This window comes from Plectropomus leopardus, chromosome 3, assembly GCF_026936395.1.
Source record: "Plectropomus leopardus strain MGB_pleo_1.0 chromosome 3, ASM2693639v1, whole genome shotgun sequence".
Classification (NCBI taxonomy): Eukaryota; Metazoa; Chordata; class Actinopteri; order Perciformes; family Serranidae; genus Plectropomus; species Plectropomus leopardus.
The window spans coordinates 40,535,318-40,559,174 of NC_142178.1; the positions used below are offsets into that span (position 1 = coordinate 40,535,318).

General features: G+C 43.5%; 1 protein-coding gene across 1 annotated transcript; it reads left to right on the forward strand.

The window, feature by feature from the left end:
- Positions 1 to 1,466: 1,466 nt before the first annotated feature.
- On the forward strand, positions 1,467 to 23,662 carry mark1 (MAP/microtubule affinity-regulating kinase 1). The gene is made up of 18 exons (XM_088075179.1): positions 1,467 to 1,856; positions 7,573 to 7,776; positions 9,893 to 9,946; positions 10,056 to 10,104; positions 10,452 to 10,517; positions 11,044 to 11,114; positions 11,966 to 12,022; positions 12,973 to 13,107; positions 13,287 to 13,388; positions 14,561 to 14,680; positions 15,095 to 15,194; positions 15,336 to 15,448; positions 16,484 to 16,625; positions 16,713 to 16,846; positions 17,838 to 17,923; positions 18,004 to 18,153; positions 18,232 to 18,501; positions 19,478 to 23,662. The coding sequence occupies exons 1-18, from the start codon at positions 1,806 to 1,808 to the stop codon at positions 19,818 to 19,820; spliced, it is 2,247 nt and encodes a 748-aa protein (XP_087931305.1). The 5' UTR covers positions 1,467 to 1,805; the 3' UTR covers positions 19,821 to 23,662.
- The last annotated feature ends 195 nt before the right edge of the window (positions 23,663 to 23,857 follow it).

Here is a 23,857-nt window from a genome sequence, read left to right on the forward strand (position 1 = left end):
ACATCGACGGCAGAGTAATTTTCTCCTCTGTTAAAACATAGAAATAATATTTAAAACATGCAGAGGTTAAAGGGTGAGGATGCAGAATATCACAAATAAAATACAACATTTATCTCTGATTATATAATATAAATAAATTCTGATCCTAAAATCATAGTCATCAATCAAAAATAATTAAATCTGTAGCTTCTACTGGAAAAATATTGCACGTAACTTCACCTTTACAAGCTCCTTAAATGTGGACCAAAAAAAAGAGACGCTATAATTAAATATATATATATATATATATATATATATATATATATATACATAGCTATAAATAGATAAGTAAATTCTAAAATAAATACAGTAATAAATATTTTCTTCTGTAAATACTTTAATACTTTGGGAATAAATAAAAAAAAAAATAAATTAATTCAGAAACAAATACAGGTAAAAACATTCATAAATGAATATGTACATAAATGTATGCATGAATATGGAAATATATTGATACAGAACTAAATAAATGAAACAAATACATCATTAAAAAATGAAAAATAAATTAGTGTATTCAAATGAATATAGAAATAGACATACTTATACAGAATTAGATAATTAGAACAAAAACAAACCCATCATTAAAAAATAAAGAATAAATTGTGTTTAAATGAATATGAAATAAATAGATAAATGCATAAATAAGTGTATAATAAATATAATGAAATTAAACAGATTCATTCATAAGTAAATTGACATGTATCACAAAACAGGAGATTAAGAAAATCTAAAATCTTTTTTTAACATATTTGTACAACTGCATTTATTTATTTATGTATTTCTGTGTCTGTGTGTTAATGAGGCAGGGGGTCATTAACATTCATTTCCATTTTATTATGCATTTATTTATTCCTGTATTTATTTCAACGTTTATTTATTTACTTATTTATTATTTAGTTACTGATATGTTTTTATGTCTTTATTCCCCATGTTCACTTGAAGTTTATTTTTAATTATAATAATAATAATAATAATCATAATAATAATAATAATAATCTTATGACTGTTGATATCATTTATTATTTATTATTATTATTATTATTATCATGTATTCAGAGCTGGGTTAATAAATGACCGGAAGTAGCTCTTTGTTCAGTTTCTGATTCTCCTGTTAAAACTACAAAATGCTTCAAAATAAAAGACTTCCGTTTGAAATAAAACCCCATTACCCAGTAGATCCCTTAGATCCGGGTATTTTACACTTTTCTAAACCCGGAAAATGAGTTTTCTCTGCTTCATGCGCCTCATAGGAATGACCGAGGCCCCGCCCCCGCAGCTGTATCCAGACTCCCTCAGTACCAGAATACATCCACGGTTAGAGCAGGAAGCAGCTGAGGATGCTGGGATATTTTTTGGGGGATGACGATGATGAGGATGACGAGGAGGAGGAGCTGTGACGTCATAGGTGTGTGTGTGTGTGTGTGTGTGTGTGTGTGTGTGTGTGTGAGAGAGAGAGAGAGAGCGAAACTGACGAGCCGCTGATCGCTGCAGGAGAGATTCTTCATCACTCCTCCTCCTCCTCCTCCTCCTCCTGTCCTCCTCCTCTCTGTCTGTCTGCCCGTCTGTCTGTGTCTTTGTCTCCATGCGGGTCTCTGTCCCGCACCGGCGCACCCAGCGGGCCTTCCTGTAGCCGCCGCCCCGGCCTCCTGCGCCTCCGGCCGGCGGAGCCTCCCAGCTGAGCCCCGCTGAGGTGGCCTGGTTCCCGGGGAGAGATGCTGTAGAGCAGCCGGCGGAGGAGATGCTTGTCCCGGACTGAGAGCGGAGAGATGTCCGGCAGGATGCCTCTGACCCCGGTGAGCGAGAGGGAGTCCGAGCCGGTGAGTCAGCCCTGATCACTGATTATTGATCCAGGATTATTTTTTAGATTTTATTATTATTACTGATGGACTTTTGTGAGTGTTATCAGTGATGTGGTTTAAATATGTGTATTGTCATTATACTTTTATGATACGTTGTATTGATGAGGAGCTGCTGTGGTGATCACGTTGATTGATTGATCAGAAGGACCTCATGCCGGTAAATTTGAGGGTTTCATGTAACTGCAGGGAGGAGTTAAAGGGCCACTTCACCCAAACTACATTTCCCAAACTCTCTGAGGAAAATAAACTACATTAAAACAGGTGTTACTTTTATAAAAGACGGTATTTATCCACAGTCAGAGTTTTAACTGCAGCAGGTGGCGGCCGGCCTCAGTTTGGAGAAGCAGACAGGAGCACTGACACAGGCGCGTTGACATTAACCCTCAAATTGCGAAAACTGAAACTACAAATGCAAAATAATGAAAACACGCACATTTGGGGGAAAAAATCCTTCTTATTATCTGAGTTTGAGAAATTTGATTTAGTCTGATTTCAGTGGGACTAAAATATTTACACATATTTTAAAAGTCCATAATATGATAGTTCCATTTTTTCTGATACCATGGAAACGTACCGAGTAGAAGACCGACCAAATGTTTCAGCTTGTTTTTGGGTATTTGGGGGGCGTGGCTCAACATGCACCCAAAAACGACTTTTCTTCCTTGTTTCGTGGTGTTATCTAGCTGCATGTCCACCAGTAGGGCGGGGCGATATGGAATTAAGTCTTATCACAATGGTTTTTTTTCAGTCGATATCGATATTTATCACGATATACATCAAATTTCTATTTCTGTCGAGCTTAAAGGTTCCTTTGACTCCTCAGTGAGATATGAAGATATCATCAGGTTCATTTTGGTTTAAATATTTATTTTCTGTCAGACATTGAACATGATGACAAATATATTTGTCATACAAATACAAATGTATTTGTCCTCATAGTTCACTGACGCAGTGTCATGTGACCATGGTGTGTTGGAGTGTAATAAACATATGATTAATTATTATTTATTAAACTTTCCATCATTATATAAAAATGAAAAGCTCCAGCTGAAACAAACTTCAGTAAATTGAAGCACATTGTGCTGATAATAGGCCAACCTCTCCTGACTGCAGGACTCTGACTTCAGCTTCTGTCAAACTTCTGTGCTGTTAATCATTTTACTCAGGAATTAAAAACTTTTGAGTCGGCCTACTTCTCCTATAGCTGCCGACAGCCTGCCGACATTCACAGTTAGAGAAAGGCTGAAAATAAGCTCATGTGCTTGTGGCCCCGGGCCCCCAAAACATTACATCTGCCCCTGGTAATAATAATGAGAGCTCAGCGCGAGCGGCCGGATGAGTGGTATGGGCGCTATTAACAGACACCTCCGTGCGTATTGGTTGTGCGTATTGGTTATCGACATTCTGTTGACTACGTTTCATATGTCAATCGCGGAAAAGTTATTTCGTGATTGATATCGTTATGGTTTTATCACCCAGCCCGAGACACCAGAGCTTGTTTGTGCGTCACTGTGTGACGGTCTTTGGGTCTCTGAGTTTTTGGGTCTTTGGGTCTTTGGGTCTCTGAGTTTTTGGGTCTTTGGGTCTCTGAGTTTGGGGGTTTTGGGTCTCTGTGTTTTTGGGTCTTTGAGTTTGGGGGTTTTGGGTCTCTGTGTTTTTGGGTCTCTGAGTTTGGGGGTTTTGGGTCTCTGTGTTTTTGGGTCTCTGAGTTTGGGGGTTTTGGGTCTCTGGGGTTTTAGGTTTTTTGGGTCAGAATTCGGTCGTATTTTTTGCATTTCGTTAAAGTGCACATTCATTTTTTTTGTTATGTTGTATTTTATTTTTTTCTCCTGTTTGAAAGCGTCCTCAGAGAGCGTTTGAGGCGTCCTGCAGCGCGTGTCTCGTGTCTCTGCGTCCTCTTCAGAGAGACACTCGGCTGCCGCCGGCTCCTTCTGTCTGTTGACTATCGATTGTTTCCCAGAATACCCTGCAGGATGATATCAGGCGCTCGCTGAGGTCCTTCAGTCTCCTGAAGTCCTGCAGCGAGACGCCGGAGCGAGACACATCCCGCCCCACTCTGTGGTGTGACCTTTGACCCTGGGCTGTGTCACGTGTGATCCGTCACTCTGGGAGGACGCTCCTCACGGATGAGTCACTGTGAAATCAGCTGCTGGAGGCTTCCTCTGTCGCCATGGAAACTGAACGCCCCGGTGATGAGACACAGAGTCAGACAGGGAGTGAACTCCTCCTCCACCCCGCCGAACCAGACTGTGACCTCTGACCTCTGACCTCCCTGTGGGGGGGTGACGGGGTGAGGTCGGGTCAGAGACTCTAACCGATGCTAGTTTCAGTCATGAAGGTCCCGACAGGCCGAGCTGACCGTCATCCGTCTGCGAGGGTCTGTGACCTTTCAGGAGCTCACCGCCCGAAATCCTGGAAACATCCGAAAATCCCAGAAATGTCTTAAAGTCTTTGAAACGTCCTAAAATCCTCGAAACATGTTTGGGGCTGCTGCGACCGGCCGCTGGTCTCCCGTCATTTTGCTAAAGTGCCAAAAAATCCCCAAATAACTTTCAAGAAAAAAAATCACCGACAATGTTTTTATGGTCAAGATTTTTTCAAGAAAAAAAATGGTTAAAAAATTTTAACGTGAGAAAAAACAAGAATCACCAAAAGTTTTTAAAGAAAAAAATGGCAATGCATGATGGGAAATGATGATAACCAGGGTGTTTTGTGAGCTCAGTCGTCGGCCGCGTTATAAATCCTGACAGGAAGAAAGGAAAAGATAAATTTGATCTCGGTGTTTCTGGCTTTTGTAGTTTCCATTTTTCAAAATTCGATTTGAACGCTCTGAGGCTTCTGTCGGAGGCGACAGAGCGGCAAACACAAAGCAGACGTCTCCAGGAGCTCCGAACTGGAAACTGAAGCAGAAAAAAAAAGAAAGAAAGAAAGAAACAAAGTTCCTGATTTAATGTGCAGCCGCAGAAACTCGGCTCATTCAGACTGAACTCAGCGTCAGAAAACATCCGTGAATCGGAACCTCTGCAGCCACAAAGCAGCTCAAGATTCACTGTGAAATCAGTCTCCAGCTGTGGAAGAAGTAATCAGTCCTTTACTGCAGTAAAAGTACAAATACACACTGTGAAAATACTCCAAGTAAAAGTAAAAGTCAGTGTGTTGCAGTTAAGTGTTATTTTGTCGCTGTTTTTATCAGCGCAGCAACGTCCGAGGCTTTTAAGGCTAAAACCTGCGGATCCTCTGAAGTCCAGCGGAGGCTCCAGGAGCCAGTCGGCCCCTCAGAAATACACAAACGTTACTCTCTACAGCTACTTTCAAAATTCATGAAAAACCCACAAAAGTTATGGAATTGCAAATGGCAATTTCCAGGCCTGGAAAAGTTTTGGAAAACTAAATATAACCTGAAAGTTGAGGAAGAGTTGTGGAATTTAGTTTTATAAAACTGTTTAAAAACACATAATGAGTTGAAGGACCGTTGGAAATTTAACAATCAAGCAATAATTTCTGTTTTCATAGTTTCTGGCTGTAGTAAATGCTGCGTTAGAGTTTTCTTTAAAATTTTCCAAAAGTGTTGAGAGGAGAAAAAAAAGCCAACATTTTTTCTTTTAAAGTCACCAAATAATTTTGAAAAAAAGTCTTTAAAAATAGCCAAAAAGTTTCAAGGAAAAAGTAAATCACCATTTTTGTCAGAATCTTTCTAAAGTAAAGTTTAAAGTAAAAAAAAAAAATTTTAAAGAAAAAGAATTCACCAATCTTTTTATTTAAATAACAAACCATTAAATTCAATTAAAAATGCCTCTTTTTCAAAACAACAAAAACTTAAAAAAAAAGAATTCTTAAAAAATTCCCCAAAAAATAATTGAGAAAAAAATGCTATTTAATTTCTTTAATACATTTTCAAATAAAAAAAGTCAACATTTATCAAGAAAAATCGCTAATTTTCTTTCTTTAAAAAGCAACAAAAATATATCACCAGTAAAGATTGAAAAGCACCTAAAATGCAGCAAACAGTACCTAAGGGGTTAAATAGTTCTTCACAGAGAATTGTTTTTCTTTAAAAATCTCCAATGAAAAGAAAATGTAATAAGGAGTATTGATGGTTTCATGTGTGTGGTCTGGTGTGTCTGGACTCTGTGGTTTTCCCTGGACAGGAAGTACCTGAATCCGTCAAACAGTAAAAAGTACCATTTACTTCTGAGATGGAGCAGACGGAGAAACTGAAAAACACACGTAAAGTTCAAGTACCTCAGGTGTGTATACTGAAGTAGAGTACTTGAGTGAATGTATTTAGTTACTCTGCAGCGGCAGTGTTCGTCCAAACGTTTCAGACGTCCCGATCCAGCTGCACAGGTGAGTCGAGCGGGCGTGACACGCTGTGGTTGAGGGGGTGTCGGGTGTCGGGTGACGGCGGCGGCGCAGTGTGATGTCACGGTGTAACAGTAGAGGTTTGTGTGTCCTCCAGCGGCTTCAGACGCCGTCAGACTGGTTTCCAGCAGCTCCAGTTCCTCCGACAGCCGGCGGCCAGCAGCAGATGGGAAACAGAGTCCGCCGATCCGTTTCTGTGCCGCACTGATTCAGCTCCGACCTCAGACCGAGAAATCCCATCTGCTCCATCCGATTATGACGTTAGAAAGCTGCTGAATTTCCAGCGGTGAACATTCGTGCACTGAGACGATGTTTCTGAATCTTTTGCCTCTGAATCGAATTGTTGTAGTTTTCATGAACTCGTTTTCAACCTTTATTTTTCAACGCTCACAAATTCAGAATCAAAAATTCACATAAAAAAAGCCAAACTCAGAGGCCAGAATACCAGGTATAAAATCGAATCTAATATCTAATCTAATCTAATAATCTGTCACACCCGGAACCAAACGCCCAAAAATAATCTTTGTGCTTTTAACCCTCTAATGTATCCTTTTCCCACAATATTCCCACATATCTCCGGTTTTAGTGACGGCACTCAGCATAGAGCGCAGGTTAAGCCTTAGATTCAAACCTTGAAAAGTTTTGGGAAAATATTAACCATACAGTAACCCAGAGCTTCCATACTCTGCTTTCATGATTTTTAATTGTGTTTTAATTTTTAAAGTCACAGGGTGTTAATATAGTTTTAAAAAACTCAATCCAAATAAAATGGTAGCAGGTCAGTTATTTTTTTAAAACTGATGGAGAAGGGGAGGGATTTAATAAGCTTTTTACATATGTCTGCATGTTTATACATTCATGGTCGATATAAATTTCAATTTAATTTGTGGAGCAGCCAAAGAGAGCTCACAGTTACAGATAACAGAGCTGCTAACGTCGGAGCTGCGCTCTTCAGTAATTCGGCTGCAGGTCTTGTTTAATACCGGTGGGATTAACGGGCTGAAAGCTTCACACGTGTGTGGGAAAAGGCCTGTATTCAAAAATCAATCTCTGATCTCATGAACTGATATCTCAGTCGGATGAATCCGTTTTTTCAACGCAGCCGTGGAGCGTAGAGTTAGATCTGGTGGTGTTCAGGTACAGTTTCACTCAGCAGTAAAGAGCTGCGTCGTCTGCGTACAGGTGGGTTCTTCTTTTCATCAGCTGTGTTAGAAACGGTAAAGGTCCGAGTACGCTTCCCTGTGGCACGCCATAACTGCAGGACGGCATTTGATTTATTTCAACGTTTCTAATGAATCTATTTTTCTTTCAGCCAAAGACCTCGGACAGCCTCCCCGAGCCTCCGGCCCCACCCACCAAATCATCGAGTCGCCACAGTCTGCCGCCATGTCGCAGCGCCGTGTCGTCCATCACCGACGAACAGCCGCACGTCGGTAACTACCGCCTGCTGAAGACCATCGGAAAGGGCAACTTCGCCAAAGTCAAACTGGCCAGACACACTCTGACGGGCCGAGAGGTGAGAGCAACAACGGGGTTAAATGTTGTACCGCAGAGGCAGTAATGGCCCCCGGGGGCCACGGGAGTACGACAGAGGGGGAGGGGTGTGAGGTCAACGGTGCATGAAACAGGAAGTCAGTTGTTGTAGTTTGGCTGCTGATTTATCTGCGGCGGTGACACACAGCTCACCGAGAAGATTCAGGTACTAACGCTGCCTTCACGTGCCCCTCGGAAATATCGTATTTACCGTATTTATGCGTTATGAGCACATGAACGGCCCCCCGAAATCACAATTACAAGTGTGAAATAGGTCAGTTCTGACGATACCCGCGTTGTGGAGTTGTGAGGTTTGCGTGACGTTTCAGATCAGCAGAAACGTCAGAAAGCATGACGCAGAGTCAACAGCTGACCGAAAACACGATACATTCGGTGATTTTGTTCCTCGCAGCTCTCACTGATTTGGCCGTAAAAAGTGATTGTTTGGTCATTGGGAAGAAACTTTTTGATTAATTCACGTATGAAATAATTTTTGATGACATGTGAAGTGTAATATGGTGTAAATGTTACCTGATGTCCATTCAGAGTCGCCTGGATCAAATATAAAATACAGCTGAGTATGGCTGCATCCTCGCCGCGGAGACCGTGGGTTCAAATCCGGCCTCGGGCCTTTGCTGCATGCCCCCCCCCCCAACTCACACTGTCCTGTCAATTAAAGGCAATAAAAGCCCCAAAAATAATCTTCTTTAAGAAAGTGGTAATTGTCTAAACTCATTACATGAACCAACATGTTTGATACATTTTTCTATTTTAATTTTTACAATAATACAGTTAGAGAAATGCTTAAAAAAATTCAAAATATTACAAACAAACGACCCAAAACTGTGACCCTGCACGCCACACTGATGCAGTAATTTCGTAGTAAAGGAGCCTCCGCCGAGTACTGAGTATATAAGTGAACATACTTTTCAGAAGACGGACATTTCTGTGCTGTAAATCACTTTGAATGATCTTCGGAAATATTCTAATAATTTGAGAGACTAGATTTCAGATTTTCATGAGCTATAAGCCATAATCCTCAAAATTAAAACAAAAAAAAGGCGTGACGAATTTTAATTTACAAGTTGTGAATATAAAGTATTTGAAAGTTTACCTTTTTGAAGTAAATTACAAAGAAAAATGAACTTTTTGATGATATTTGCATTTCTTGAGATGCACCTGAATAAATGTATCAGTGACGCGACTCTCTGATTCACTTTGGCCTGCTGGAGTCAGCGGGGTTAAATCTGCTGGAAACGCAACGCCTCAAATGAATTATTGATGCTGCACGTCAGCAGCCGAACAGAGAGTGTGTGTGTGTGTGTGTGTGTGTGTGTGTGTGTGTGTGTGTGTGTGTGTGTGTGTGTGTGTGTGTGTGTGTGTGTGTGTGACGTTTCTCTCTTATTTTAAGATTTGTTTTCCGAGCGGGAGCCGTCCAATCAGCCGCTGTGTTTCTGTCGTCAGGCTGCTCGTTGAGGAGAAGCCTGCGCTCCGTTTTAACCATCGATCATCTTTAAAGCCGAACTCTGAGGCGTCGTCCTGCTGACTCAGGCTGTGTGTGTGTGTGTGTGTGTGTGTGTGTGTGTGTGTGTGTGTGTGAGCGTTTGTTTCACATTTTGAAATGATGACTCGTGTTTTTATTTCAGTCTCATCAGACGTCGCGCAGCAGCGTCTCCGTCAGACTGAGCTGGAAACAGCGTCAGGAGGAAATCTCGACGTTAATAATAGATGATGTGTCACAGAACATCAGAGCAGGACACTCAACTCACGGCCCGCGGGCCAAATCTGGCCCCTGATGGGGCCCCTGGTGGCCCCCAAACATTTTCTAATGACACTAAAAATAAAGTGATGGACTCTGTGAACAGTTTTTGTCCTTTTAGTCTCCAGAAGGCGTCAGAGACATAAAACTGCATCAGAACAGAGCCAGAGGAGGACACACCCCCGACAGAGGACACAGCTGAGACACTGATGTCCTAAAGTCACAGAAATGTCCTGAAATATGAGAAATGTCAACAAAAACAAGAAATGTCCTAAAACCCACAACATGTCCTGAATTCCCGCGTTGACGTCACATTAATAGTTTGGGCGTTTCTCTGCAGGTCGCCATCAAGATCATCGACAAAACTCAGCTGAACCCGACCAGCCTGCAGAAGGTACGCTCTGACCTCTGACCTCTGACCTCTGACAGGTCACAGGTACGGTGTGAGAGAATAATGTGTGAATGATGTCAAAGGTCGTCTCTGACTCTGTTCGTGTCCTCAGCTCTTCAGGGAGGTCAGCGTGATGAAGATCCTCAACCACCCAAACATCGGTGAGTCTCCTCCTCGTCCTCGTCCTCCTCCTGTGGCAGCACTCACTGTTTACAGGATTTTAGGACGTTTTAGGATTTTAGGACATTTTAGGATTTTAGGACGTTTTAGGATTTTAGGACGTTTGAGGATTTTAGGATATTTGAGGATTTTAGGATGTCTCAGAGATTTTAGGATGTTTTAGGACTTTAGGATGTCTCAGAGATTTTAGGATGTTTTAGGACTTTAGGATGTCTCAGAGATTTTAGGATGTTTTAGGATTTTAGGATGTCTCAGAGATTTTAGGACATTTCCAGCAGCAGAGCTCAGTATTTGGCCGCAGTAACTCGTTTCCTGTGTTGTTTTTCAGTGAAGCTCTTTGAGGTGATCGAGACGGACAAAACTCTGTACCTGGTGATGGAGTACGCCAGCGGAGGTAAGACCAGCTCACCTGCCTGTCTCACCTGTCTGTCCTTCTGACTGTCTCACTTGTGTGTCTCACCTGTCTGCCCCCCTGAATGTCTCACCTGCCTGTCCCCCTGTGTGTCTCACCTGTGTGTCTCACCTGTCTGTCCCCCTGTGTGTCTCACCTGTGTGTCTCACCTGTGTGTCTCACCTGTGTGTCCCCCTGTGTGTCTCACCTGTGTGTCCCCCTGTGTGTCTCACCTGTGTGTCCCCCTGTGTGTCTCACCTGTGTGTCTCACCTGTGTGTCCCCCTGTGTGTCCCCCTGTGTGTCTCACCTGTGTGTCCCCCTGTGTGTCCCCCTGTGTGTCTCACCTGTGTGTCCCCCTGTGTGTCTCACCTGTGTGTCTCACCTGTGTGTCTCACCTGTGTGTCCCCCTGTGTGTCTCACCTGTGTGTCTCACCTGTGTGTCTCACCTGTGTGTCTCACCTGTGTGTCCCCCTGTGTGTCCCCCTGTGTGTCTCACCTGTGTGTCTCACCTGTGTGTCTGTGTTCCAGGTGAGGTCTTTGACTACCTGGTGGCTCACGGACGGATGAAGGAGAAGGAGGCGCGGGCAAAGTTTCGTCAGGTGATCTGAGCCGACTGCAGAGATCTGCTGTGTCCTCAGCAACATTTCACTTCATGCTGTAGTCCTAGTTTAAAAAACTTTCCAGGGTTCCCATGGTCATGGAAAACCTGGAAAAGTCGTGGAATTTCATTCACATTTTCCAGGCCTGGAAAAGTCAAAGAAGTAGTTAAAATTAGTAAATTTTTGAAAGAAACTGTGTGAAATTTACAGAAGAAGCTGCATCACAAAGATGTTAATAACAGAAGATGTATCACCGCGGGCCAAATCTGGCCCCTGATGGCCCCCAAACATTTTCTAATGACACTAAAAATAAAGTGATGGACTCTGTGAACAGTTTTTGTCCTTTTAGTCTCCAGAAGGTGTCAGAGACATAAAACAACATCAAAATAGAGCCAGAGGAGGATCCCCCACACCCCTGACAGAGGACACAGCTGAGACACTGATGTCCTAAAATACTAAGTGTCTGAAATCCTAGAAATGTCCTAAAATCAGAGAAATGTCCTAAAATCAGAGAAATGTCCCAAAATTGTACAAATGTCCTTATATCCTAAAAAGTCCTAAAATCCTAGAAATCTCTTAAAATCTTAAAAATATCAAAAAAAAAAATCCCCCAAAATTCCGAAAACCTAGAAATTGTCCTAAAATTCTAGAAATGTCATAAATTCTAGAAATGAAATCCACGTCTCTTTGGACATCCACACAGCTGAGCTGAGGTGTCCTAAAAAGGCCACCGTACACACGTTAAAGTCTCTCTGGCGCCGCCTGCAGGACAAACGTTACTTCGTTGGTAAAAGCCTGCTGACGTGTCGCTCGTTTCTCTTCACTCTTCTTCTGTTTCTGTTTTCCGTCAGATTGTGTCGGCGGTGGAGTACTGTCACCAGAAGAGGATCGTCCACCGAGACCTCAAGGTGATGATCATTCATGACAACAACAAAAATAAACTTTATTCATGTCGGGCTTTTTCAAATCAAAGTTATAAAGTTAAACTCATCCGACTAAAATTCGTCGTTACCGTCTGAAGACGTTTGAGTTTTCGTCGCTCTGTGTCGCCATGAAACAGGAAGTTGTTGTAACTCGGGCGTACATTGTGCAATATGCCCCAAACTTGAGTCCCGGCCTGAACGCATCTGCAGGGCTCCATGCAGTCCTCGTCATAGCGCCACCTACTGGCAACGGGAAGTTACATGTTTACATTTTGGCGTGCACCTTCTTACAGGTTAATCACATTCAGCTCAAACTTGGTAACAAAAGCCTTAAAGCCTCGAAGATGCCTCCTTGTGAAGATTATAGGTTTTTCTTCGAAGGGCGTTACCATGGCGACACAGTATTTGCCACCAAACAGGAAGCTGTTGTAACTTCACTTTGCATCCGCCGATTGGCCCCAAATTTCACAGGTGTGATCAGGCTGCAGGCCTGAACTTATCAACATGTCAGTGGCCTGTCTGACAACAGGAAGTAAGCCTTGCTAGACGATTATCTTTTAATTAACATGAAATTTTCGTGGTTCGGTCCACAAATGATGTTCACCGAGATGACGTGGAGTTGATGTGAAAATACGGTAAGATATCTCCCTCCAGGGCCCAAACTCTGCGTGCATTATCCCACTTTCACAGAAACGAACGACCGCTTCAGCTGGAGTTCATCAGCCCCCGACGTACGAGGGCCCTTCATCGCCGCTTGCAGCTTTAATCTTTTTCTTTTTTTTTTTTACATAAGTTAAAACAGAGTCAGCAAACGTCGTATAAATCTGAAGACAGAAAATAAAAGGTTTGCTGTAATTTTTTTGGTGAAAGAAGTGTTTTCAGATAAGTGTGTGTGTGTGTGTGTGTGTGTGTGTGTGTGTGTGTGTGTGTGTCAGGCAGAAAACCTCCTGCTGGACGCTGACATGAACATTAAGATCGCGGACTTCGGCTTCAGTAACGAGTTCACGCCGGGCAGCAAGCTGGACACCTTCTGCGGATCTCCTCCCTACGCCGCTCCAGAACTCTTCCAGGTGAGCGCCAGGCTCCGCCCACCACACCTGCTGACATCATCACTCATCACGCTCTGCTTCACATGTCACATCCTCACCTGTACAGCTCACTGGTCCCGTTAAAGGTTCAGTGTGTCAGATTTAGAGGAGCTCACGGTGCAGTGGGGGCTGCTGGGTAATGTAGTCGTGTAACTCTGCAGGGGAAGAAGTACGACGGGCCGGAGGTGGACGTCTGGAGTCTGGGAGTGATTCTGTACACGCTGGTCAGCGGCTCGCTGCCTTTCGACGGCCAGAACCTCAAGGTGTGGACAAAATAACAGAAACAGCCTCAAAAAACAAAAACATCAGAAAAATAAATCTTAGATTTGATAATAAGGTCATAAAATTTCCACAATAAATTCCCAATATTTTTAAACTGGAGATCACCTCAGGAAATTAAAATTGTAAAAAAAATTTTTTCAAGATTAATGGGCCAAAATGATTAATCAAGAAAAAAAATCAGTTAAGAGAAAGCTTTAAATATATAAAGGTGGATTAGGGCCACATTGGAAAAATGAAGATTTTGAGGTTACAATCATAATACTACAAGACTTAATTAAGAGTTTGATAACATAATATTTTTGTAATATTATTTTCATAAATTAAGACTTTGGTCTCAGAATATTATGACTATTTTTCTTGAAATTTGTTTTCTCATAAATGACATTTTTTTCTTGAAGTTATAACTTAATTCTCATTACTTCTTCTTTTATTGTTTTATTGTTTTGTTTTTTAATTGTGATTTTATTCTTGTATTACATCCTTGTTTTTCTCAAAAGTATGACTTTATTTTCATATTATGATGTTTTTATTTCTCAAAATTATGACGTGATTCTTGATATCGGCAATTTATTTATTCCAATATGAACAAAATTCTCCTTCATGTATTTTTCTAAGAGTCAGTTACTCTTTTACTAAGTGTGTGTGTGTGTGTGTGTGTTGTGAGTGTGTGTGTTGTGAGTGTGTGTGTGTGTGTGTTGTGTGTGTGTGTGTGTGTGCGTGTGTGTTGTGTGTGTGTTGTGAGTGTGTGTGTGTGTGTTGTGTGTGTGTGTGTGTGTTGTGAGTGTGTGTTGTGTGTGTGTGTGTGTGTGTGTGTGTGTGTGTGTGTGTGTGTGTGTGTGTGTGTGTGTGTGAGTGGGGGTGGTGTGTGTGTGTGTGTGTGTGTGTGTGTGTGTGTGTGTGTGTGTGTGTGTGTGTGTTTTAAGTGTGTGTGTGTGTGTGTGTGTGTGTGTGTGTTGTGTGTGTGTGTGTGTGTGTGTGTGTGTGTGTGTGTGTGTGTGTGTGTGTGTGTGTGTGTTGTGTGTGTGTGTGTGTGTGTGTGAGTGTGTGTGTTGTGTGAGTGTGTGTGTGTGTTGTGAGTGTGTGTGTTGTGTGTGTGTGTGTGTGTGTGTGTGTGTGTGTGTGTGTGTGTGTGTGTGTGTGTGTGTGTGTGTAGGAGCTGAGGGAGCGTGTTCTCCGGGGAAAGTACCGGATCCCGTTCTACATGTCGACGGACTGTGAGAACCTGCTGAAGAAGCTGCTGGTGTTGAATCCTGGGAAACGAGGCAGCCTGCAGGTGAGCCGGTCTCTTCCACTTTAACCCTTCGAAGCCCGGACGCACCGGCATGCCGTCTCTCTTTTGAAAACATGGAAAAAAGCAAAGTGCAACTTGGCAAAAAGTGTTCTGCAAATTTCAAGAAACTGTTTATGATTGTCTTCATTTTGTTATTAAAAGTATTTAACTTTTTCCGGTTTTCTGCGTGAACTTGCTCGTTGCTTTCTTCCAATATTTTTGTAAGAAGTCGAGCTGAATTGCTCAGGTTTAGTATCAGTATCAGGTGGAAACGTTCACACAGTCTGTGAACCCAAAATGTTTAACAGCTGAATGAAGCCGCTCCTGTTTGTTTGTTTGTTTGTTTGTTTGTTTGTTTGTTTTTGTGTGTGTGTGTGTGTGTGTGCGTGCGTGTGCGTGTGTGTGTGTGTCCCTCAGCAAATCATGAAGGATCGATGGATGAACATCGGCTACAGTGAGAAGGAGCTGAAAACGTACAGCGAACCAGAGCAAGACTTCAACGACTTCGCACGCATCGGTCAGTCCGAAGTCCCATCATCCTCTCTGTTTGATGAGGTCACTCTTCGGAATCAGCCGATCGTCCGGATTTAATAAATCTAACACGCGAAGTCTGCCGACCACAGCTGAGCGAAGCATTTTCTGTTTTCTGACCAATCAGAGCTGATGGAGACGATGGGCTTCCCTCAGGAGGAAGTGCTGAGAGCGCTGGAGGGCCAGAAATACAACGAGGCCACGGCGGTTTACCTGCTGCTGGGGAGGAAACCCGCCGAGGTTCGTGACCCACGGCGCCGTTTACTCTCGGACACCTGCAGAGCCGCTAAAGGCCGCAGAGGGGATATGAGGTCATCTCGAGGGAACTAGTTATTATCTTGTGGGAACAAAATATTATCATGTGGGAACAAATTTTCTCAGGTGGGAGCACACGTTAATCACCAGACTGGTCTCAGATCTTCAGACTGGTCTGAGACTGGTTTCAGATCTTCAGACTGGTTTCAGATCTTCAGACTGGTCTCAGACTGGTTTCAGATCTTCAGACTGGTCTCAGATCTTCAGACTGGTCTCAGACTGGTTTCAGATCTTCAGACTGGTCTCAGACTGGTTTCAGATCTTCAGACTGGTCTCAGATCTTCAGACTGGTCTCAGACTGGTTTCAGATCTTCAGACTGGTCTCAGACTGGTTTCAGATCTTCAGACTGGTCTCAGATCTTCAGACTGGTCTCAGACTGGTTTCAGATCTTCAGACTGGTTTCAGATCTTCAGACTGGTTTCAGATCTTCAGACTGGTCTCAGATCTTCAGACTGGTCTCAGACTGGTTTCAGATCTTCAGACTGGTTTCAGATCTTCAGACTGGTTTCAGATCTTCAGACTGGTCTCAGACTGGTTTCAGATCTTCAGACTGGTCTCAGATCTTCACACTGGTCTCAGACTGGTTTCAGATCTTCAAACTGGTCTCAGATCTTCAGACTGGTCTCAGACTGGTTTCAGATCTTCAGACTGGTTTCAGATCTTCAGACTGGTCTCAGACTGGTTTCAGATCTTCAGACTGGTCTCAGATCTTCACACTGGTCTCAGACTGGTTTCAGATCTTCAAACTGGTCTCAGATCTTCAGACTGGTCTCAGACTGGTTTCAGACCTTCAGACTGGTCTCTGGTCGGTGCAGACGTCCACCACAGTGTTAGCCTAGCTTAGCACAAAGGCTGGGAGCGGGGGGAAACTGTTAGCATTGCTCCATTAGAGGAAACAAACAGTCTGTAACTGAGCCAGTCTCTTACCCAGAATCCTCTGCTGTGACTGTCTCCTCCAGTTTGACGGCGGCGAGTCTCTGTCCGGCAGTAACCTGCTTCAAAGGTCACGACCCAGCAGCGACCTCAGCGGATCCAGCCAATCTCCCGCCCATTCTCGCCACCCATCGACCAATCAGAAGCAGCGGCGATTCAGCGACCACGGTGAGTTTCTGTCTGGACGTGAGTGGGTCGGCAGAAAGCTGCATTATTAGAATTAACCGCCGCTGTCTCTGTGTGTCTCTGTCTCAGTGGCGCCGTCCATCCCCCCGCCTGTCTCCTACTCAAAGCGTTGCCATGCCAACAGCGTAGAGAGCGACAGGAAAGACGAGCAGGCGTCACCGAGCGGCGCTCCAGACCGCAGGAGGTCAGCCACCGCCTCAGGGGTGAGAGGACTCAGAGTGCAGGTCCAAACCCGGTCCTGATACCAGGAGTGTCCACAAACCCTTAAAGAGACAGTCCATGAAAAAATAAGTTTAGTCATTATATGCTCGCCATCATGCCGATGGATGGAAAGTCACAAAACTCGCACACCTACGGGGAAAAGGAGGCGCACTCATCTCCCAAACTGACGCAAACAGTGACCAGGATTCAGGCGTTAAAGAAATACAGAATAAAACACAAAATGTCTCCGTACCACTTGTCCAAAGTAATCAAGTGTCCTGAAGCCCCGACGAGCCAAGTTGTTTTGAAAAACATCAGCAGCGTCGTGTTTTTTGCGGCTTTGTAACCGGCTCTGCTCAGGGGCCACTTTTGCAAAATGACAGGAGGCCAGCGGCCAACGGCAGCAGCTCCATACATGTTTCTAGGATTTTAGGTCATTTTTAGGATTAAAGGACATTTCTAAGATTTTAGGACAATTACTGGATTTTAGGATGTTTCTAGAATTTTAGGACATTTCTAGGATTGTAGGACATTTCAAAGATCTTAGGACATTTGTAGGACTTAAGGACATTTTTGGATTTAAGGATGTTTCTTAGGTTTAACGACATTTAAATAATATAAGGACGTTCTCATATTTCAGGACATTTCTAGTATTTTAGGACATCAGTGTCTCAGCTGTGTCCTCTGTCGGGGGTGTGGGGGATCCTCCTCTGGCTCTTTTTTTGATCAACAAGCTCTATTTTGATGCTGTTTTATGTCTCGGACACCTTATGGAGACGAAAAGGACAAAAACTGTTCACAGAGTCCATCACTTTATTTTTACTGTCAGTTAGAAAATGTTTGGGGGCCACCAGGGGCCCTATCAGGGGCCGGATTTGGCCCGCGAGCCACAAGTTGAGTACCACTGCTTTACACGGTTAATGTTGTCTGTGGATCAGTCGGATAAAGTGGTGTGTGTGTGTGTGTGTGTGTGTGTGTGTGTGTGTGTTTTAGAGCATAACTCGGAGGAACACGTACGTTCACGAGAGGACGAGCGCTGAGCGCCACTCGGTCGCTGTTCCCAACGGGAAGGACATCAGGTGAGAGGAATTGTGGGAGTTATTTCATGGATCTCGTGCTGTTTTTCTCCAAATCAATAATGAATGCGTCTCGGTTTCAGTCTACCGGAGGTGCCCGCAGCGTCCCCCTTCCCGTCGCCGGGGACGACCGTTTCCTCCACCCGTCCCCGTCATGTCAAGTCCATGTCGGCGTCGGGACATCCCATGAAGTCCTGCCTGCCGCCCATCGACGACAACGCTGAGTACCAGAGGTGATTTCTGCTGCTGATTCATGTACCCGCCAAAACATCCGTCACCGTGTTAACGGCGTCCTCTCCTCCCGCCCCCAGCTCGCCGCAGCAGCCTCCGTCATCACCGTCAGCCTTCAGTGTCACCAGCAGCAGCAGCGGCGCCACGCCGGACCGGACCCGCTTCCCCCGCGGCTCTTCCAGTCGCTCCACCTTCCACGGCGCTCAGCTTCGGGACCGCCGGCCCGCCACCTACAACGGCCCGCCGGCCTCGCCCAGCCTGTCGCCGCACGCCGCCTCATCGCTGGCCACGCCCCGCCGCGGCACCTCCACCTCCCTCATCGGGAAGATCACCTCCAAGTTCGCACGAAGGTCAGTCTGCTGTTGTGTCTTTACAGCTCTCGTCATCATTATCAGCTGTCGGTACGTACAAACGTCTCATAAACAAACACAATATCTCCAGAAGGGAGACTGAATTTCTTTAAATTTGGCACAAACGTCCATTTTTAGACATGGATAAAGTGAAGATCAAAGGTCAAGGTCACTGTGACCTCATCCGTTGCATTCTTGTGAAAACAACATCTAAAGACAATTTCCTAAAATTTGGCACAAACGTCCACTCTGAGTCAACAATAAACTGATTCTTTTTTTTTTTGTTGGTTTTTGTGGTCAAAGGTCCCTGTGACCTTGTGTCTGTCTCATTCGAGGTAATTTCTTTAAATGTGGCACAAACATGCGCTTGAACTCAAGAATGAACTATTTAGATTTTGGTGGTCAAAGGTCAAGGTGACCGTAACTCAAGAATTTATACCCTTATTTTGAAAAAAATTCACACAAAAGTTTAAGAGGATAAAATGAAAAAATGATGGCATTTTATATCCAAATGGTCAAAGGTCAACTGCGCTGTGACATCACAACGAAAAAACACTTTTTTGGCTGTTATTTGCCGCCGTAACTCAGGAGGGGAAGAGGAGACATTTGAATGAGCCGAAAAAAAGTCCAAAATATAATGTAGTTTTTAAACATTTTAAATTAAAAAAGAGGAATATCTCTTCAGAAACATAATTGTTTCCTCGGTGTCTCGGGTGTAGCTCCATCAGTTAAAAAGGATTATATGATTATGATGATAGTTTTAATAAATACATATATAAATAGTCAATAAATAAAAAGGTTATGAAATTATTGATTAACTACATTTCGTCTCATGCAACAAGCTCTGGATTATTATTTTGGGTGAAATGTCCCTTTAACACAGTTGAACGTGGTCGTCTTGAAAAAGTCAAAAATGTCGTCTCCGCGACAGCTTCCTGTCCTCTGCTGATGCGTCCGCTGTGTCTCCGTCCTACAGGAGCTTCTCAGGCGAGCCCAAAGACGAGGGGCGGGACCCGAAGCCTCGCGCCCTGCGCTTCACCTGGAGCATGAAGACTACGTCCTCCATGGAGCCGGGGGACATGATGAAGGAGATCCGGAGGGTCCTGGACGCCAACAACTGTGACTACGAGCAGCGCGAGCGCTTCTCGCTGTTCTGCGTGCACGGCGACGCCCGGCAGGACACCCTGGTCCAATGGGAGATGGAGGTGTGCAAGCTACCCCGCCTCTCGCTCAACGGCGTGCGCTTCAAGAGGATCTCCGGCACGTCTATCGCCTTCAAAAACATCGCCTCCAAAGTGGCCAACGAGCTGCGGCTGTGACGGCGCCCGGACATCATCATCATCAGTGACGGCGGCCGTGATGCCTCGCTAACTGCTGTATGACTCCCAAAAAAAACCCTATATTATCCTCCACACCTTCTATTTAATGTATCACTAAACGTTTGCCAGTGAAGCCAAATATTCCAGCTGATGTGCGGCAGGTCGAGGATGTTCAGGTGTCTGCAGGAGCGACACTTCCTGTTGGTTCATCACCTTTTACGCGCACTTCAGGTTTCTCCAAAATCTAACATCTAAACAGCAAAGCGGCCGGACGCTACGACGGAGGATTCGGGCCACGATAAAGGAAAAAAAAAGTTAGATTTCAAGAATAAAGGCGTAAAAAAAAGTTCATTTTTGTTTTATTTGTTTATTTTTTTATGAGTATAAATAGATATTATATAACGGAAATATTATATTATGGAAATAAACTGCTGGCTATTTGTTTGTTTCTGTAATATAATACTACCTTTCTTGTAAAAATACAACTTAATTCTCATAAAATTACGACTATTATTATTATATTTATATCCTCGTAATATTATGAGTTTGTGCTCATTAAATTACAACTTTTTTTCTCATCAAATTATGATTTTATTCTTGTAAATTACGATTTTTTTGTCATAATACTACAACTTTTTTCTAGATGTCTCCAAAAAAAATGTTTTATTTAATTCTTCTTCTTATTTTTTAAATTTTTTTGTGGTTGTTGAAACAAAAAAACGCTGCTCTGTCTGGCTTCTGTTTGATATTTCGCGTCGGCAGAAATTGTTGTTGCACGTTTGTGATCCGTCGTTTTGCACCGTTAGCGTGTTTAATATATCTTATGAATGCTGCCGTCACACCGGACGTCCCGCTGCGCCTCCTTCAAACTGCTTCACACTCGGCTGCAAACCGCCCCAGTGCATGCTGGGAGTAATGGTGAGATCACGCAAACGAAATCACATCATCTGCAAAGAGGAAATCCTAAGCCCCTCCCCCGCCTGCGCCTTTAAGCAGCATAACGCTAACGTAGGTTATGCATTTGGAAATGAATGGATGTCTATGCATTACCATGGCAACAAAATATGTCTATTGTCCGTTTTTAGCTTATTTTGTTGACAGACCAAACTAATCAATAACCACGTCTGATGCTGTGTGACCGTATGACGAGCAGATTCATGACAGCGACATACGAGGAAAAGCTATCGCTCGTGTGAGCCAGAGTCAATATGTTATCACGTTTTTTAGAACAACATTGGAAAACAGCAGAAATTTAAAAAACTGCACCGTGAAATGCAGCAGTTTGGGATTCGCTGGATAGTTTGATGGACATGATGGATTAAACCTTTGAAACCTGGAGCCACATTCACAAGTTTTTAACCCTTGAACTCTGAACAAATTTGTCCAATTTCTTTCAAAAAACATGGAAAAAAATCAGTAAGCAACAGAAATTAGTAGACTAGAAAGTAGAAAAATATTTTGAAAAAGCAAGGGTAAAACTATATTTAAAATAATAAAATGATGGTGATGGATGTTCAAAACATCAGCAGCTTTATTTCTGTTGCAGCCACCGCACTAGCCGTCATTATTTCAATCCAAGGCCACGTAGGCGTGTTAAGGAGCCGTGATGGAAAGGCGAGCCCCTTATATGTGGGGGCGGCCACGTATGAGGGATTTCTGGGAGATGTAGTCCACGATTTCACAGAGGAATTGTGGATTCAAAACTTTCTCAGTTATGTGATGCAATAACAGCTCTTGTAGCTCCTGCTGCATCATGAGGGAGCCAGATCCATCATGTGACCTCACAGCATCATGTGACCTCACAGCGTCACGTGACCTCACAGCGTCACGTGACCTCACAGCATCATGTGACCTGGAAAAGAGTTTCCACTGCAGTTTGGACAAAAATGGCTTCTTCAGCTCGGAGGGCTGCTGGGAACCTGCCTGCTGACTGCTGATGGCGCCGGTCGTCCGTCGCTCTCTCTGATCTGATGTCACTGCCGTCATGTTAGATGAGCGTGGCGAAACGTTTTCTCTCCTGTTTGAAACCGTTTGCAGCAGATATCCGGTTGCACATTTAAGTCATGAAGTGTGATGACCAATCAGGAGGTGCCGACGTCCTCGCTGCCGGTTGGTCAGTTGCCTGTGACCTCTGACCTCCCCTGCTGGCTGGTGTTCATACTGTCGCAATAATTCGGGAGCTTTTGGTAAATGATGTCAAACACAAAGTGTAAAGCTCCGTGAATGATTTGTTTTACACAGCTGACAGAACAGAATGTGTTTGTTATTTTGTTGTTGCTGTGTGAAGTGACACCTGTCCAGGTGTCCACCTGTCCAGGTGTCCACCTGTCCAGGTGTCCACCTGTCCAGGTGAATCTGCGCACTTACTCATCAGGCTGAGTTCAGTTTGTCAACACTGTCCATTTTTCTTTGTACCACTAAATCTTTATTTTTCAAAGCTGTCAGCGGCGATCTAACTTGATGCTTATGTTGTGACCAATCACAGGTCCCTTGTTCTGCCTTAAAGGATCTGTCTGGTGTTTTTCTTCTATTTTCTTTTTTTAATTTTTAAAATTTTTATCAGAAATAAATCTCAAGAGCACATCTGTGGCTCTCAGCTCCGAGCACATTTTCTCCCACAGAAATCTTTATAAAACACGACTGCAACGTTTCATCAGTAAACAAACTGGACGAAACGGTCCGTACACTTCCATGCACAGTTCAGTTATTATTATTATTATTTATTTACTTTTAGACGTAAAAAGAAAACCTCAGAAAACCCTCTTTTCAAAAGAGAGTTTTTTTGTATGACAAGGGTTCTTCTAAAAGAACCCTTAATCTTACAAAGAACCCTCAGAAAACTCTTCCTCAAAAAAGGCTCTTGTATGAACCCTTAGTTTTACAAAGAATCCCTGAAGATGTAATTCTTAAGAAAAACAGACTCTTCTTAAGAAAAGGAGCCCTTAGTCTTATAAAGAACATTTGAAGAACTTTTGCTTCAACAAAGGGTTCTCTGGATAAAAATCGTTCTTTAAGAGGAACTCCCTAGTCCCACAAAGAACCCTCAAAAACCCTTTCTTCAAAAAAGGGTTCTCTGGATAAAAAAGGTTCTTAAAGGACCTTCAGTATTACAAATAATTCTTGAAGAACACTTTCTTGAAAAAAAGTTCAGAAGTGAATGGTTTTGAGGAGAACCTTTTTGGAACCCTCATTTCTCGGTTTGAGCCTTTTTTTTTCTTGTTGACAAGAAGTGGAACGTAGAAAATCACCAGATTCATCTTTTGACGGAACATTCTAGCAGAAATTGAGTTTCCTTGTCAGGTTGTTGCCGAGGTTACCCGTTGCGTGTTTGTTGCTGATGGTTCTGTATGTGTTCCACCACTTAATGCCTTCTGAATGTTCTGATTTGTGTTTCTGATGCACTCAGACGAAACGAGCAGTTTGTGGTTCTAAGTGTTTTCTGTATATTTTGATTTTTGTTCCCACTAATTAGCAGAGAACTCTGACTGGTTCTGCTGGTCTCCATTGTGTCGAGGTCCTGAGGGTTCACCATGCAATGGTTCTCCGTCACCACGGAAGCTGGAGAACACTGTTGACTGTTTGTCGTAGCACTTAAAACCAGAAAGGGAACAAACGATGCAAATCTGACGTCCCCGTGTGACGGACGAGGTGTGACGCCACCTTCATGTCACTTACGGGAGAATCTGAGCCTCTTACTTGAAACTAGCCTTCGCCTCAGCGTTCTAACAGGAACCTGTACCATGGACCGACCTTGACGTGTCGGGCTCCTCATTAACTGGAGAGTAGCAGAAGTCGAGTGTAGCAATGATCGAGTCATTTTAAATAAAAAACACACGATGAAACGTTTTTAGAGTCACTCTGTTCTCAGAAACATGTTTGTTTCATGTCGAGTCTCTGAAGTTCCATCGAGAACAGATCTGAGGTGTTTGTCCCGATGGAACCGTTCACTCCGAACACCTCTCAGTCCTCAGGAGACTCGATCCAGGTGGTGGTGTGGTGGTCCAGGTGAGTCTCCCTGTTCTCATGTTCTCATAAAG